Source organism: Etheostoma spectabile, chromosome 8, assembly GCF_008692095.1.
Source record: "Etheostoma spectabile isolate EspeVRDwgs_2016 chromosome 8, UIUC_Espe_1.0, whole genome shotgun sequence".
NCBI classification, from domain to species: Eukaryota; Metazoa; Chordata; class Actinopteri; order Perciformes; family Percidae; genus Etheostoma; species Etheostoma spectabile.
Window position 1 is genome coordinate 18,248,964 of NC_045740.1, and position 18,103 is coordinate 18,267,066.

Below are 18,103 nucleotides of genomic sequence, written 5' to 3' on the forward strand. Positions count from 1 at the left end.
AAATAATCGTGATTATCATTTTGGCCATAATCGTGCAGCCCTACTTCCAGGTTCAATGTTCTTTAGCTAGACGTGTATTTTAAGGTCGATGGGCTCGTGTTGATCGCCTCTGTGGCAGCCGGAGTTGTACTGTTCAATTCAAACAACTTGTCCTGAACGTGCGAGTCAATTTTGCCGTCAATCGGTCACAAAAAAAAAAAAAACCAAGCAGAATACACACCGTCGCAATCATTCATTTAACCAGCATGTCAGTAGCAGCAGGTCAGGAAATGGGTAACCCAGGCAACAGCAGCAAAGCGCACACAGGATGCCAAATTTTTAAGCCAAATTAAATAAACATGCAACCACTCTCCAACTTAAAGGTGCTCTAAGCGATGTTGGGTGACGTTCAAAGTACAGGGTGGCCGCGGGTCCTTAAAAAGTCTTAAAAAGTCTTAAATCACGTTTCCTAAAATTAAGGCCTTAAAAAGCATTAAATTGTCTTAAATTCAGATCGGGTAGGTCTTAAATATGTTTGTGTATATCTTTTCCCGGTAGGCTTTGCGCTGCGTTGTCGTGGTAACATAAGCGCATTTGTACATGTCCTATCCCCTGACCAATCGGCTATCCTAACCTTAACCACTCCAACCAATCAAGCTTCTTCGGGGCGGGTGTTGGCGTGGCCGTAGTCAGTGGATTTGTAATTTCGCGGATTCGTAATTCAGAAGCATGCAGGTGATACAGTAATTGTTGATAGCCGTCTAGAAACCTGGAGAATGCAAGTTCGGAGTGGCTTGAAAACACGGTATCCTCGGTTGGTGGTGCCTGAAAATGCTTTGGCGACTGCGTTATGTGGCGGAAGATTTCACAACTTGGCCAATGGGGATCAGAGCGGTGGAATCGCACGTACAAAGCACAGAGCTACGTAAGGCACGCCCGCACCCCCGCCTCGCGTTTCTGCTCCACCGCTAGCAACATGTCAACGCTACACGCTAGATGTTATGCGGAAATCTACCGCCAACAACGCCAGCTGACCTACGAGCCGTTTGTGGCTCTACGCCACACTCGAGCCGAGGTGACGGGGGGGCTGGTACCGTGACAGACCACATTCATACAGGTTGCGGGCTGAGACGTGTTCCAAGCAGCTTCTGATTCAAGGCTTGTCACGTCATTTACCTCTGAAAAGACAAGACCAGTACGGGTACAATTTGGATTGGCGCCCTATAAAAAGACCTCCTCACAGAAGTCCAGAAATGAGGTGCGTTTGTAATTATGTTCGAGGCACTGAACCAGAAAACTAAAAGCAACCTGGACTTGCATGTGCGATTCGTTATATAGGTAGGACACTCTTTGGGAAGGCTTTCTCAAGTGCAAAGTCACTGTTTTGTTTATTATAGTATATGGATTGTTTTCCAAGTATATTCACAAAAGCTCAGGAGTAGACATCACACACTGAACAAAAATTGGTCCATGGGACCTGAAAACACACACATATAGATCACACCACACACACACACCCACACAATTCCCACACCGCACAAACACTCTTACACATGCTGCTCTACTGTCTCTCCATGAGTCCTCCACAACTGCAACCCATCCCTCTGGTCTCTCTCTCTGTGTCTGTTAGGCACAAAATCATATAAGAGTCTTTGCATTTAGCAGCTGGAATTGGCTTTAATTTATTTTTTGTTCAAAGGACAGTTGTTTTTTAATATACTTGATGTATTTCACTTGATGTTATAACTATTTGTTCAAGGGACCCAAATGTTCTGAAAATATTGTAAAATATAATTTAGGACAGCAATTACATTTTGTGTATGCTTTCAGATTACAACAAAGTCAATGTTCTTAACTCAACAGATTATTGTCATTTTACCTACTGTTAATTTTGTGTTTACTTGGAAAGATTATGTATATTTCCACTTAGTATTTCCATCGTAAATTTGTCTTAATTTCATTAGAATTGTATTAAAAAGTCTTAAAAGTCTTAAATTTAACTTGTTAATACCTGTAGCCACCCTGAAGTAGTTTTCAAACAAAACGAGACTAGCTTGCCCCTCCCTCCTCCTTATCCCGTTCCCCCCCCCCCTTCTGTGCTTCAAACAAGTTTGCGTAGTGACAACAAATGATGTAACCCAAACACGTGTGACATTGCTTAGAGCACCTTTTAACTGAAGTAATAAATACATAAATCAAAGCAGTATGCTTCCCCAGACGTACAAGCTCTGGATGCTCCAGGTTGCTGCCATCAGCAGTTTCTAAGTATTTTAAGTATCTGTTGGGCCTCGTCAGTTAAAACCCAATTTCAACACCTAAGTAGTAGAGCCCGACCGATTAAAGGATTTTTAAGGCTGGCACCGAATATTTGGTTATTTAAAAATCCAATATTCAGATATATATCGGCTGATATATATTTATATTTAAAAAAACATCCAGGAACGCGTTACGAGACAGATTTCCCTAACACTAGTTTTTTTTTTTTGTTATTTGAGTTCTCATTAAAACAATATATTATAATTTGTTTTATTGTCACAACAGAATGGAGGAACATCAAAATATATTAAAGTTTTGATAAATAAAAATGTATAAAAATACAAAATTTAAGATATGAAACTTAAAGTCTCTTTGAACAAAAACATCAGTGTTGCCAACAGGGACGTTGTAGAGCGCCCTCTGGTGGACAAACTATACAACGCCAAAACTCATTACATGGTTGACCGTCCGTTTTCACATTTTAAGTATTAATTTATCAGAACCATTTAAAAAAAAAAGAATTGAATAGAGAAAAGAGAATATAATATATATATATATATATATATATACACTACCGGTCAAAAGTTTGGGGTCACTTAGAAATTTCCATTGCCCTCCATTATAGACAGAATACCAGCTGAGATCAGTTACATTGTTTTTTAACCAGGGCAGTAATCAGATTACATTATGTGCTGACATAATTGCAAATAGGTTTGCCAGTGTTTTTCTAGTTAGTTTTTAAAATGATATCAGATTAGTAAACATAATGTGCCTTTGGATGATTGAATGAATGTGAATGTTTCCTGTAGATGTAAAAGCGCTTTGAGCAGTTGTTAAGACTGGAAAAGCGCTATATAAATACAGCACATTTACATTTACATGAATGGTTGGTGATAATGGGTAATGTAGATACACTACCGGTCCAAAGTTTGGGGTCACTTAAAAATTTCCATACCACTCCATTATAGACAGAATAGCAGCTGATCTGAGTGGGGGGGGCTGATCTTTAATGCAATATCTACATTACCCATTATCACCAACCATTCATCCAGTCATCCAAAGGCACATTATGTTTACTAATCTGAAATAATTTAAAAAACTAACTAGAAAAAAAAAAAAGATCGGCCATCATAAATGTAGATACAGATAGATCCGGAAATGCCTAATATTGGTCGATAATATTGGCCCACCGATATATCTGTCTGGCTGCACTAAGGAGTAAATCTCATCAGCGTCAGTTAGCCAATAAGCATGCAGCATGCTTCTACCAAGATCTAATGATGCTTGCGATTGGCTGTTTAGCACTACACGTCGCAGAGAAAACTACATTACACACAGAGACCAAAGATTTGTGCTGTTCTGGGTAATATTGTAACTTTTATTTGTTACATGAAATTGGTATCAAAAAAAGTATTGTTTAGGAACCGGTATCAAAGTCACTCTATTGGTATTGGTATCGATAATATTTGAGCGACACCTATCCCTAATTTTGTGTGCGGCTGCATACACCGGAGGGTGACTCCCACACCGTGACGGTTCGACACAAACGCATGACCCGCTATAGCTCTTGTTGCTGCCTTAATCCTGACGTTGTTCATACCGTAGCTTTAATGAACAGCTGACTGCGGTCCTCTCTTTCTCTGTGTACAGTGATGTCTGTACGTTTGAGCCTGTGTCAGCTTCTTATCAGCTGCTGCTGCTTGGTTCATCTCCTGCTGCCCTCTGGGAGGATTACTCTGATTCCTACTGCAGAGGAGACCCCTCCAGTCTGCATGGACATATCTTTTTTAGATCTGTGTTTTCTACCCGGAGGAAGGGGAGGGGGGGGGAGAAAAGACAGCTGATTTGTAGGGATACATAGATAAAAACATATCTCCGCTGCACAGAGACGTTGTATCGTACCTCCTCCAGTTCTTCTGACTATTTTCGTCCTCTTCTGATGATGAAGAGATGCAGATGCGAGAACATGAAAAGATAAAGTAGGCTATTTATTAGTTTAGCGGTGCCTTGTTGAAGCTACCATGCATCTAGATCAGAATGAGCTAACACTGTCAGGGTTAGATGTTTAAGTCTCTCTTACTGATCCACCAACGTGCTATTTCAATATATTGGCCAATGACATCAACCAGCAGCATGGCATTGTCCAATATTCACTCTCCTTTTTTAGCTCGGGTTTGGTCTCCACCATATCCTGGGGAAACAGAAGATTTTCTTCACCAGCTTGTCTCTTACTGTGTCCGTCTGTTTTGATTTTGTTGGGTTTATCGCAGTTAATTTTCTTTAAAACAGCTGCTGGAAACACTAGTGTTGTGTATTGAACCTGGTGCCAACATGGTTCCTAATTGACCGGTATGTACCGGACTGAATATCGCAGATTTCGATGCCACTTAAATGCCGGCGAAACGGACGTTAGAGGCCTGACCGATTTAAAGGATTTTTAAGGGCGATACGGATATTTGGTTATTTAAAACTCCGATATGCCGATATATCCGCTGATATAATATATATTTTTTCAAATCCAGACACGCGTTACAAAACAAACAAATTTCCCTTACATTAGTTATTTGCAGTTATTTGAGTTCTCACTAAACTAATATGATAATAACTTGTTTTATTGTCACAACAAAACAGAGTGCTGATAAATATAATGTTATGAATATTTAAAAGAAAAACTTTTTTTTATTTTTTTAAATTGGTTGTTATAAATGCCGATACCAATAGATCTGGAAACGCCCAATATTGGCTGATAATATCGGTCGGGCTCACTTAGAGGTAACTTAAGGTGGAGGCTGGGGGTGTGGCCTTGACCAGCTGCCACTTCTCTCTTATGTCTGTCTCTCATGGGTGGGCCAAATTTTCTGGCCGGGCAAATCTGAGAAAGGGGCGGTAACCTTGCCCCTTATGACCTCATAAGGGGCCAGATTCCAGATAATTTTCTCAAAGGCAGAGCAGGATACCCAGGGCACAGATTACACCTTTCACCATGTCTAGCCACTGGGGGATCATAGGCAGGCTGGGGGGAACTCATATTAATGTTAAATAAACTCATAAAGTGACATTTTCATGCCATGGGACCTTTCACAGCAATTGACTGGTGAAATAAGTTCTTGTTTTTACGTTATAAATACAAATTTGAGCAATAAACAAGCATTTATTTGATGACGCCAACTGTCATTTTGGGCTGTTAAGCATCGGCTCAGGCACCGGTTAGGCATGCCTCACGTATTGTTTTAGCACCGGTATTGGGGGGGGGGGGGGCAGGCAGGCAGGCAAGTGGCTTTTTTAAAAAGTGTAACAGTTTACTTCTTTTACTGGAGGAAGTGTAATGCGGTTTGAGACAATTTTAAACAGGAGTGTCTGTGTCCAGGGTCTTTCTGCCTGTCTGTTTTTCCGCCCCCATCCACAGAGAGCCTGTGAATCAGTGCTGCTGAAGTGTGGTTTTTAAATGGCTTGTAATAAATGGGTTCTTTAGGCGCTGCAGAGCTGCTCCACCTCGATATACTCCCTCCGATCTGCATTTGCAAGCTGCTCCTGAGCTGATAAAAAGCCCCTGGAATCACCTGCTGGGCCGAGTGAGTCTTATTTTATTTTTTATTTTTTTTATTCAAAAGGTGAGAGTGCTGTAGCGTAGCCTGTGGCAGCTGGAGGTTTTATGTTACAGAAAATAAACCTTCAGGTTGCAGGCAACCCTGAAGTGAGTGAGATTTACTTCTGTCCATAATTAATGAGAGTGCTCGGCAACATTGGAGATTGTAACACAGTAATTAAATATGCTAGTTTAGAGTTGAGTTAGTCTCTCAGCGGGAGGTGGGAGACTCATGTTTGGGTTTTTAACAGGGGAGTTTCAGGGGATGATGTCTACAGGTTGATTACTTCTTGGTTTCATGATTATCAGTTTCTCAGTAGTTTTAAAGGTGCCCTGCCACACGTATTTCGTTACTTTGTGGTAATGTCTAAAGTTACCGCAATACGGCAACAATATTGTAATATATTTACATGATGAGATTTGTGATGAGTAATCATCAGGAACGTGGATATTATGAGTAAGTGGGTAAAGGCAAATAATAGTACAGTTACAACAGTCTGGTAAGATCAGAAAATCACTTTACTGTAATGCAGCCTTTAAAACCAGGAAAAGACAATAATTATGCCATATTACGATATCCAAAATCAAAGACGAAATCTAGCCTCATATCATGATGTCAATATAAGAACGATTTATTGCCCAACTCTACTCTGTAACATTGTTTGTGGTAAAAATGCCGTGGTTGCCTTGTTTCAAGCCATTCTAGCGTGGTATAGAAAGGCTGCAGGAAGACTCAGCTCCATTTGGGCCAGTTCTCATTAATATTCAACCAGCTAAACTGCTTGACTCTGATTGGCTAGCAGCTAGCCAATGATAGCCTGGCTATTAGCATCCTTCACCCAGCGCAACTGGGCGAGCTCATGAAAATTAATGAGCTCAGGTAGCATGACGTCAGACTGACCAGCTGTTGTGATTGGTCTGATTTCTCCTCTTATTTCTTTTCGGTGGCTAGAGCAGACAGAGGAGGTAGCAGTTCATCTTCACATTCACCACATAACACACACACACACACACACACACACACACACACACACACACACACACACACACACACACACACACACACACACACACACACACACACACACACATATATATATATAGACCTAACATATCTAAAAGAAAATGCAAATAAAACAGATTTGTGTGGCAGGGCACCTTTTAATGGATTTTCAATCTGTCAAACTGTTTGGCTTCTTAAGCTGATTTGTTTTTTCTGACCATTTCTGAGATGTAAAATAGGTTTTAAAGCGCTGCGATGCTCTCCCTTCTCTTCATTGAAGCCTCTGTGTTTACAGGCTGGTGGTGATGCCATATGTGCTGCAGGTGCCCAAAAAAAATCCATGTTTGGTACTGCAGCGATATTAGGCATTACCCGATCTATAGGTACCAACATTTATATGGCCGATTTTAAATTTTGTTTTAAATAAATATTCGTTCATCAAAATCATTTTATACTGACAAATGATTCTGATAAATGAATATTTAAAAATTAAAAACGGACTGTCAACCATGTTATGAGTGATGGCGTTACATAGTTTGTCCACCAGAGGGCGCTCTACAACGTCCCTGTTGGCAACACTGATTTTTTTTTGTTAATGCGTTTTTGTTCAAATGACTTTAAGTTTCATATCTTAAGTTTGTATTTTTACACATTTAATTTATCAGAACTTTAATATATTTTGATGTTCCTCTGTTTTGTTGTGACAATAAAACTAATTATTATATTATTTTAGTGAGAACTCATAAATACAAATAACTAATGTTAGGGAAATCATTTTGTTTTGTAACACGTTTCTGGCTTAAAAAAATATAAATATATACATATTTCATTAAAAATGTATCGGCATATCAGATTTTTTTTAAATAAGCACATATTCGTGTCGGTATCGACCATACAATATTTTATTTTTGTACTTTTTTTTACTTTATTGGTCGGGCTCCATTTGGTACTACCAATCAGTTTTGTTTTGTCATGGTTTATGTGTGCAATAAACACTCCACGCGTGGCAGACCCTCTGTAATGTAACATCTAAAGTCCTCCCAGCCCAATTGTCATGCTCTCTGCACTGAGCTGGTGCTTGGAGGTCCATCCTCTGTCCCTCTCAGCCTCCTCCATGAGCGATGTTGTTGGGATGAACTTGAGTTCACCTCCGAGTTAATGTCCCGGAGCAGCTGAGCGGTGCGTTTCGGTGACGCTCGGAGGAGCAGGACGGCCGCCGTCTGCTCAGGGTGGCCCGGCTGATATTTGGCAGGGATCAGCTGCTGTCCCACCGCGGGGATCAGCCGACGTGGTCTCTGAAATATAGCTGCAGTGGGATGGAGGGACAGCTCAGACCGTGGTACGGTTCATTAACTGAAGCTGAACTGACAAACAAACCAGCTCTTGAGGCTGCAGGTCAGCTCAGTGGAGATCAGTGGAGATAAGGTGTGGAGATTTTATATCACAGGTGGTTGTTTTCTTTTGTCACATCACCAGCAGGATGCGGAGTGCCGGAAGAGCTACTGGCTCCATCAGTATTTTTCGTCAAAGTAAAGCAACATTTGAAATGCAACTAAAGATTATTTGCATTGTTAATTAATCTGTCAGCTATTTTCTTGATTCATCTGTTAGTTGTTTGGTCTATAAAAGGCCAGAAAATTGTAAAATACGGATCAGTATTTTTCCCAAAAACCCAACATGACGTCCTCAAATGTCTTGTTTTGTCCAAAACTCAAAAGAGATTCAGTTTAATATCAGAGGAGTAAAGGAACCAGACAATAATCACATTTAAGAAGCTGGAACCAGAGAATTTTTACAACCTATTAATCAATGATCAAAATAGTTGGCGATTAGTTTAATAGTTGACAATGACAACTAACTGAGTTGTCTTTTTCTAATTTGAAAGATGTCTTTGAATGATAACCTAAATGTTACTTAACACAGACGGATACACAGTCTCTTGGAGGATTTAAGGAGACTACAGGTGGAAATTATGGGATGCAGTCCACGTTAGGGTTGTGTTCTGATAGGCAACATAACTGGATTCCCTAAACTCTTAGGTAATGAATCTTTTATTGCATCGGTGTTTTGTCTTTTTTTATTAGAACATGAATTGAAATGCATGCATTATTTTTTGAATCATCCCCAGTCCATCTCAACACTTTCACTTTCAGTAGCTTACATTTAATACAGTACTTGGCTACTGCGTCAAACTGCGCCCCCCAAAAACGAGGTTTCAGGAAAAATTGATTAACTTGTTGTCCCTCGGGGGACAGAAAGTGAGCACCAAATTCCCCTGTTGGCAGGTAAGGTCTTATCGGCCAACAGGGGAATTTGGTGCTCACACAATATGTTAAATGCCTTTTTATGAGACTAATATCAAATCACATGTCTTCCTATGCTCTTCTCAATCATATGCTGGCTCCGGGCGCCCGGATAGCTCAGTTGGTAGAGCGTGCGCCCATATATAGAGGTTTACTCCTTGACTCAGCAGACCCTAGTTTGACGCCGGATGGGGCCCTTTGCTGTATTCCCCTCTTTCTCCCCTTTCATGTCTTCATATGTCTTGTCAAATAAAGGCCTATAACGCCCCAAAAAATCTTTAAAAAAAACCCAACAATTAAAAAAACTCTTATGCTGGCTTCCTAAATTGGCCCTCAGTCATCTAAAACTTGGCAAGCACTGGCCTAAAGTGAGAAAGTTCTTAAAATGACTGACCAGATACTTGATGTCAGCCTCAGGTAAAAAAAAAATTGTGTAACTCCTGTGTGCACCCACTGGAAAAAGTAATTCTAATGCCACTGTCGCAGTGATGTGGTGATGTAATTCTGAGTGTGTGTGTGTGTCGTGTGTGTGTGTGTGGTGTGTGGTGGTGTGTGTGTGTGTGTGTGGTGTGTGTGTGTGTGTGTGTGTGTGTGTGTGTGTGTGTGTGTGTGGGTGTGTGTGTGTGTGTGTGTGTGTGGTGTGTGTGAGCTTTGTGAGCTTTGTGATGTATTTGGGGTTCAGACAGACTGACCGAGTGACTTGTAGCATCGGCAGGTCAGATCCCTCAGAGCAGCTCTGAGGCTGCCCGTGGCCCCGGGCTCCTCCCCTCCGGTCTAAATCAAAGAGGTTTATTTGATTTTATTTTTATTCCTGGCTGGGTTTTCTGCCTGACTGAGCGCCTGACTGCACGGCCGAGTGAACCGCTCTCTGTACCTCGCAGGCTGTTCCCGCTCTGCCGTCCTCAGTCGACGACGTACCACGAGGGACTCTCCGGTCAAATCTGCCAGAAATCAAACTAACAAGCTCTGACAGGAAGCAACGTGCTACCTGCTGGGAACAAAGCCAACACTTTTCTAGGGTCCTCTCTGAAACGCCTCGCAGACTTTAACCCCCCCCCCCCGCTGTGCTGTCGACATGGATCCGGTGGTTCCTGTCAGAGGGTTTATCCTGGTAATGAGTCGTCTGTGGTGGAGGACAGTCGGACTGGACTTAAAAACCAAAGACCTTTTAAAACCAGAGATCACTGGTTGGCTGTGTCCTGTCTTATTAGACGGACGACAGATTGAAGCGTGAAACCACTGACATTCATTTCTGTCCAAACCAGACTGAAACTGACTGGAACATTTTTTTTTTTTTTTTTTTTGATGAACCATCAGTGACACTATTTTTCACAAACCTAGCATTAAAGCAGAGACTGAACTCTAACCCAAACTCACCCTGTTTGTTGGTGCAGAAACTCGGGCTGCTCGATTTGATGAGAAAAATCATAATTGCGATTGTTTCTGATCAAGTTTGAAATCAAGATTATTATTTAACACGATTACTCATTGACTTTCGGACAGATGCATTTATATTTACGGTGAAACAAATCAACAGTGAAATGTGAAATCTCCCTCAATACTAATCCCGTCAACCTGTTGATTGAATTCCCCTTCAGAACACAAGACAAAGTAAGAGTTTACTTGACAAATGTAACGTCTAAAATAAAATAAAAATTCTCGATTACGTTGCTTTTGTGATCGTCAGGAGCCAAAATCCTAATTGCGATTTGAAATTCCATTAATTGCACTGCCCTTGCTGAAATGCACCTTCTCTCCGTGTCCCTCAGGTGACGCCATGCCTGTCCGTGTGTTGTCGGAGGGGGCGGGGCCAGGCGCCCAGGTACCAGCCCACCTGACCAGGATCCCCATCTCCCTCATCACCACCAGCACCGACTGCTCCAACAAAACAGTCAAGGTTGGTTTGCAGCAGAGAGTCTTTTTCATTTTGACACAATTATAAGATTGTCACCACATGTTTACTAGTTTCTTTTTCTTTTTTTTTTTTTTCTTTTTTTTACGGGGATATCTTTATCAAAAACCAAAGCAGGAAAGTAATCCAGCGTCTGTCCCGCAGCTCATTTTCACTGCTCAGCTTCCTGACGTGGCTTTGATCCGCAGACGGGCCCTCAGGGAAATTCTGCAGCGCGTGGTTGAGACCTAAATGCTTTTCAGGTCGTCTCTAAGGAAAATGTTTTCTTTATTTCTCCAAGGGGAAAGTGGTTCAGAAATGCCCGCTGGTGTCGTTGGCGTCTGACAACGTCATCCTGAAGACTGTCATCCAAGGTAACGCTCAAGCGTGTTTGTCTCTGTGTATTTCAGCTGTCCATTTTGAAGCTGGGTTAGGTCAAAGCCGCCGGGTTCTGTGTGTTATGAACCAGATCCCAGAGCAGGTTGGTACAGAAGGAAAGAGCGAGTTGAGTGCTGTTGTTGTATTTTTCAAAGGGCAGTGTCACTACAAGGAAGCAAACCAGTTCCCTGTCAGTTACAGAGGGAATCATCTTTTTGTGGGGGTAGAAGTTTTAATGGAAGATTTTTAGAAAAAAGGAAACCCATTGAAATTATAGCATAAAACCTTATAGACTCAAAAATATGGGTGTCACGTCGTTGACCCATTTACAGATATATCTGGCAACCTGGCCTGGCTGTCTAACTGGACACTTGATAACGACACACAGGTCAAAACAGAAATTTCAAAAGAGAGAACATACTGGCATTAACATTGTTGTCAGAAAAGATAGTATTTCAACTTAGCATATTTTCTTAATATCTGGTGATGCGTTGGGGTCATTTTTGGATTTATAACAGTAATTCTAAGACATATTGGACCTTTTAAATCCCGAACAGGGTTATTAATACAACTTGATGGTATCTAAAAGCGTAGGCATTTATGTTCGTTCAAAGGTCAGCACTGGAAAGGTTTTTGTTGTTGTTGGTCAACGATGATAATTCAGAAGTCATTTAAAAGTTCACCGAAGGTTAGATTGTGTAGAGCAGGATTATAAGAGCTTGTACTGGAAAACAGGACTGAACCAGACAGTAAATGTACTTTAAAAACTAAGAGGTAACAATTTACTTGAGGGTCTCTACATAAGAGGGACGTGACACTGTCATGAACACAGACGGATGAACCCTAACCATACCCATAACTTTTCATGACATGTACTAAAAGAAGCTTTATGTTTATGACACGTTCATATCTCTTATGTAGATACCACCCAGTAAAGTGTAACCAAGTAAGATCCCAAAGCTGAGCACTGTAGCACTGAGGAGGTGATGGTGTGTTACACTGTGTAAATGTGGGCCTCTACAGACTGTATGTGTGTGTGTGTGTTAAGCCATCTGGATTGTAGAAGCAGACGGAGGCCAGTGTGTGTGGGTGTGTGGTGTGTGGTGTGTGTTATTGTCTGTGGCCTCTTATAGTGGCGGGGTACATGCTTTTATTAATTTAAAATTCTGCTACCTTGTCTGTGGATAGATCCTAAAATGGATCTGCCCCGCTGGTTGACGTAGTTAGGTTTAGGCGTAGGGAGTAGGGAATGGTTAGGGTAAGAATACCAGGGAAAGACAATAGGAGGCAGAAGAAGGCGGGCCATGAGGCACGTGCTTTGACGTCAACACGTCTAGCGGATCCAATCTAACATCTACCCTGTATGTGTCTCCAGTTGAAGGATGAGCAGCTCCACCTCTCCTGTATCGTTGGATTATAGAGAGTTTTGGTATGAACTGTCATCCAACAGGCCAAATAGTTCCACTTTACTCAAGGTCAAAAAAAAATTAATGACACGATATAATAGTGTTATGACAGTTTAATGAAATGTTAACACACATAAAGCAAAATAGTTTTTTTTCAAGTTTGATATTTGGGCCTGGTATGACATGTTTTTGACAGGTTACGTAGAGATTGTTGTCTCGGTTATCGTCACGTTGTCATAACACACACATCTCAAACAATGCCAACTTTTCATTAAAAGTGTCCCAATTTACAGAACAACACTTAACAACAACGGTCATGAACATGCACAAAGACTTGTGTATGTTCATGACATGTCAGTCTCATGCACACCCCTCTCAAATACAGTGTTACGACATGTTCCGCGTGTGTTTCGCAGAAGAAGAAGATTCTCCGCCGAACTCCTCGTCCCTCAACCCGTCCATCAACGTCATCCTGTTCGGAGAGCTGGCCAAGGACTTCAATCAAACTGTCAATCAAGGGGTAGGTTCACTCAATCATCAAGATGTGATGTTTGGACAGAAACATATGTAAAGGTACAGCAGTTATTGTGGATGTTTCTCATGAACCATGTTACTAGATAAAAAGGATAGAAATATATAAACAACATCTACCACATTATGAGTACCACAGATAACTCCTTAATGTTTCTGGACTGTCTTGGACTGAAGAAGTGCAAACGTTTTTTGCAACTCCTTCTAAAAAGAGACTTTTCATCATTCATGAATCGTGCATCACGGGAATCTATATTTAGTGTGTGTAGACACGCTGCTGCGATGGAGTGTGGATGGCGCTGATGTCTGGCTGCTAAATCTAATTTGCAGTTTATTTTCTGATTCTTGTTCTTTCCTTTTTGTCAGTGTGAGTGAGTCACACAGCCCGCTCAAATATTAATTATTTATTTATTTATTTTTCCTCTTCGCCTTCCTTGACAACTCTAACTTGTCTTTGATGTCCTATGATCTTTGCACAGAGGCCAACAAAAATCAGTAGGTCATGCGGTTCAGTTCCGACGGAGTAGACTGCCGCCTTTTAAAAAGCCATCAAAATAGTTAGTTTTTTAATTTAGCTTCAATGATGCATCCGCTTTGTCCTGCTAAAAGGTCCCATGACATGGTGCTCTTTGGATGCTGTATAGACCTTAGTGGTCCCTAATACTGTATCTGAAGTCCTAGGTTATATAGACCTTAGTGGTCCCTAATACTGTATCTGAAGTCTCTTTTTATAGACCTTAGTGGTCCCTAATACTGTATCTGAAGTCTCTTTATATAGACCTTAGTGGTCCCTAATACTGTATCTGAAGTCTCTTTTATATAGACTTAGTGGTCCCTAATACTGTATCTGAAGCTCTTTATATAGACCTTAGTGGTCCTAATACTGTATCTGAAGTCTCTTTATATAGACCTTAGTGGTCCCTAATACTGTATCTGAAGTCTCTTTTATAGACCTTAGTGGTCCTAATACTGTATCTGAAGTCTTTTATATAGACCTTAGTGGTCCTAATACTGTTATATGAAGTCTCTTTTATATAGACCTTAGTGGTCCCCTACTACTGTATCTGAAGTCTTTTTCCCAAATCTCAGCCTTGGTGCAGAATTGAAGCCACTAGAGCCAGTCCCACAATGAGCTCTGGGCGGGCAAAGCAGAGAAATGGGAGGTAACCTTGCCCCTTATGACCTCATAAGGAACAAGAAACTGCCGTTTTAGAAAAACCTTTGTGTTTCTCTGTAGTCTTTAATTTTTGTTCACTCTGCATAATAATTTGAAGCAAATTTATAAAACTATATGGAATAAAATTTAATTTTACCAAATGAGAAATAAGAATATGATGATGATGATTATGATAATTACTTTAATGGCTTTATCGCTGCATCTGTAAATTCAGATTCTTCATGTAAGACAAAGGCTAATTTTCCTCTAAATAAACATGTTGGTATACTTTTCACTTTAAATGTAAATGAGAATTTGTATTTGTATTTTTTTTTCTTGGTTTTCCATTGTTGCGGTTGAGCTTGGGCTCGTACTGAAACATCTGGCTCTGAATACTCGTCACTCTGCTGGGAATAACACGTGATTTACTACATTTAATATATTCAACAGATTTATGTCAGTTGTCGTTGTGAAACAGAGGAGTTTGGAGACGTTGCTCGGTCCTTAAAGCCTCTGAATGAAGAACAGTGTGAAATCCTTTTTTCTAATATTATAATATAATATTAAATATTCATGAGAGATCGTATTATGCTATTTTCATAAAGAAAAAAAACCAAAACAGGCTTGGCTAGTTGGAAGGCTGTCTGTGGAAATTGCATCTTTCTGCATCATAAAGCCTGTGATGTGAATAAGATAGTGTGTGATGTGTGATGTGTGTGTGATGTGTGATGTGTGATGTGTGTGTTGTTGTGTTGATGAGTAGGACATTACTCTGTAGGATGAGATGAATTCATTCTCTGATGCTGTGGTTGGAAGAAGTGTTTGCTGAGCTGTGTTGAGCCTCTGATGGTTGGAAGTAACTCAATATCCTGGGCTTTGAATAGATAAATGGGGAAGAGTGTATACATGCAGTTGATCCAGACATTAATACAAATACTTTATTGGGGGGTATTTTTGGGCCTTTATTGGATCGGACAGGTTAGACATGAGAGGAGAGAGAGAGAGAGAGAGACATGCAGCCGCTGAGATGAGGACTTAGCCTCTGTAAATGGGCGCACGTTCTACCTGGTGAGCTACCCAGGCGCCCAAGTACTGTACTTTAGTCCAATTTTGTACTTTACTATTTTACTTTCATGCTACTTTCTACTTCCACTCCAACAAACGTCTCAATCTGATTAATAATATGAAATATAATTAAATATATACGACGATGGATTGCAGATTAATTTACAACTTTATTGATCCCCGGGGATAGATACATGTATATAAGTAATTAAAATGAGCTCCACCGTTAGCAGCTGCAACGTTAAAGTGATGAATATATTAATGCGTTCATGATTGTATTTCAGTAATTTAATATACACATTTCTAATTTACTGCACAATAAATAATCTTGGTACTTTTAAGTAAATTTTGATCGTCAAACTTTTGTACTTTCACTTAAGTAACATTTTGAATGTAGGACTTGTAACACAGTTGTACTGTTTCTTTTACTTAAGTACAATATTTAAGTACTTCTTCCCCCTCTGCCCAAACCACTCTAAACCATTTGATTCCTATGTTGATATATGTAGACATGGACAATAATGGACAAAACTACAAAAATAAAACCAAAGTCGCCATAAACCGGATTTACCCTTTAACGTTAAAGTTATAATGCTTGAGATTTCATGAAATAAAACAGTTTTTTGGTACAATTATGATATATGTTTTCCTACCAGTGTATTTACATTCAGCAATCACCCGTCTATATAACAGTTTTCTGTCAGTGGCAGTGTCTGCCAGCCCTGGGCTGGATTCAAGTTGGTTTGCACATAAAGGCTTTTAAACAATGCATGCATGTAATCCGACGTTTCTTTCATCTCATTAAAATCCGCCTCACTGTTTACATCTTTACAGCCAAATCACAGCTATATTAAGTGACCGCTTATGCTTTCTACCGCTGCTTCATATTAAAAGTTTTCAACTGGCTTTTTTTTAGGGATCTCCCGATCGGATTGGAGTCGATATGGGCTTTTTTTTTTTTTTTTGTACTGATCGGGGAATTGGCTGGTTTTGCTTTGCCAATCCCTTCCTCCACAGTGCTGCGGAGGAGGGTCTGGCTAGTCCACACAGCATTCCAAGATGGGAAAAAAATCTTGCTCTGGTTTATTGGCATTTCTTTAAACCAGTCACAATCGTCTTGAGCGCCGGACAGAGCCCCGGTTCCGCTGCTAAACAGCCTCGGGAAGGAACTCGTTTTGTTGGAACATGTGTACGTTCAAAAGTATTTTTAGTCGTGCAACATAAAACTCAGATTGGACAGATAGTCTAGCTAGCTGTTATGGATTTACCTGCAGGAGACCTGAGGACCAGGTAACCATAGCCCAGATTGGGACAGATAGTCTAGCTAGCTGTCGGATTTACCTGCAGATCTGAGGACCAGGTAACCATAGTCCTCAGATTGGACAGATAGTCTAGCTAGCTGTCTGGATTTACCCTGCAGAGACCGAGGACAGGTAACCATAGTCCTCAGATTGGACAGATAGTCTAGCTAGCTGTCTGGATTACCCTGCAGAGATCTGAGGACCAGGTAACCATTAGGTCATCAGAGGCGGAACAGAAGAGTCTGAGCTAGCTGTCTGGATTTACCCTGCAGAGATATGAGGACCAGGTAACCACAGTCCTCATAAGTCCACCGGACGTTAGAACGCCACAGTGTTTCCTCAATGTTGGTGGCGATCTGCCACGGTAAAATTCCTGCCGACATGGTATCAGAAATAGGGCAGACGCACACCAGGGTTTCCACTATGTACACCGCGCACTGCCGCTCCTTCAGCTGTTAATGAGTCGTAATTACACGACTGTGCAGCAAGGTCTGCTCTACTGAGCTCAATGCAAAACTGTCATCCGCTTAATGTTAGCTACTGTTTTAGAAGTGTTTTCCAGGTTAGTGGGGGGTGCATACCGCTCAAAACCACCTTGAAAAACGGAGCTAGTGATGTTCACTTAGTGTTTGTTGTTAAACTGTGAGTAAAATGAGCGGTGACGTTAAATCACCGGTTTGAGGTAACCTCCCTACGGTACCGTCTATTTGCTGGATGTTTTCAAGGTAACGGTCGGTAGCTAACATTAGCAGATAAGCTTATTGACAGCAACGTTGTTGTTCATATTTCGGCCCAATGTTTCTGACCGTAGGGGTCATACTGACTGAAAGTGTGATGTGAGATGCTAAAACGAAACCACACGCTGTTTACAGGTAACATTACTTTTTGATGTTCAACACCCCCCCAATATATACACAATATAATTGCGATTTTAAACATATTGCAATATTCTGCAATACATTGTAATGTTATTTATTCCCAATTTCAAATCATGTCTCCAAAAGGAAACTTTGTCAACATCTGTTTTATCTAAAAAGAAACATTTCTCTTTTTGTTTATCTCACTTTAATTTTATTTCTGCACAATGGGATTATCAAGCAGACAAACTGACCAAATGTGTATCAATACAGTATTGCAACAGAAAATATCGCGATACAATGCTGTATCGTTATTTTTATATTTTATTTTTTCTCCCACCCTTAGGCAAGTATAAGTATCGGATCGGGACTCGGTATCAGCAGATATGAA

The 18,103-nt window shown here is 40.7% G+C and overlaps 1 protein-coding gene and 1 long non-coding RNA gene across 2 annotated transcripts in view; one reads left to right on the forward strand and one right to left on the reverse strand.

Annotated features, from left to right (window-relative positions):
- The window catches only part of LOC116693842 (uncharacterized), a 19,907-nt gene extending 13,451 nt beyond the window's left edge, over positions 1-6,456 (reverse strand). The window contains exons 1-2 of the long non-coding RNA XR_004333023.1: positions 6,376-6,456; positions 2,665-2,667 (exon numbers count right to left, since the gene is read on the reverse strand). This is a non-coding gene — a long non-coding RNA (uncharacterized LOC116693842). The remainder of the gene's footprint in view (positions 1-2,664; positions 2,668-6,375) is intronic.
- pot1 (protection of telomeres 1 homolog) overlaps positions 1-18,103 on the forward strand; it is a 96,977-nt gene that overhangs the window by 27,530 nt on the left and 51,344 nt on the right. The window contains exons 2-4 of the mRNA XM_032522978.1: positions 10,897-11,024; positions 11,320-11,392; positions 13,219-13,322. Coding sequence (XP_032378869.1) covers positions 10,905-11,024; positions 11,320-11,392; positions 13,219-13,322 — 297 coding nt within the window. The 5' untranslated portion in view covers positions 10,897-10,904. The remainder of the gene's footprint in view (positions 1-10,896; positions 11,025-11,319; positions 11,393-13,218; positions 13,323-18,103) is intronic.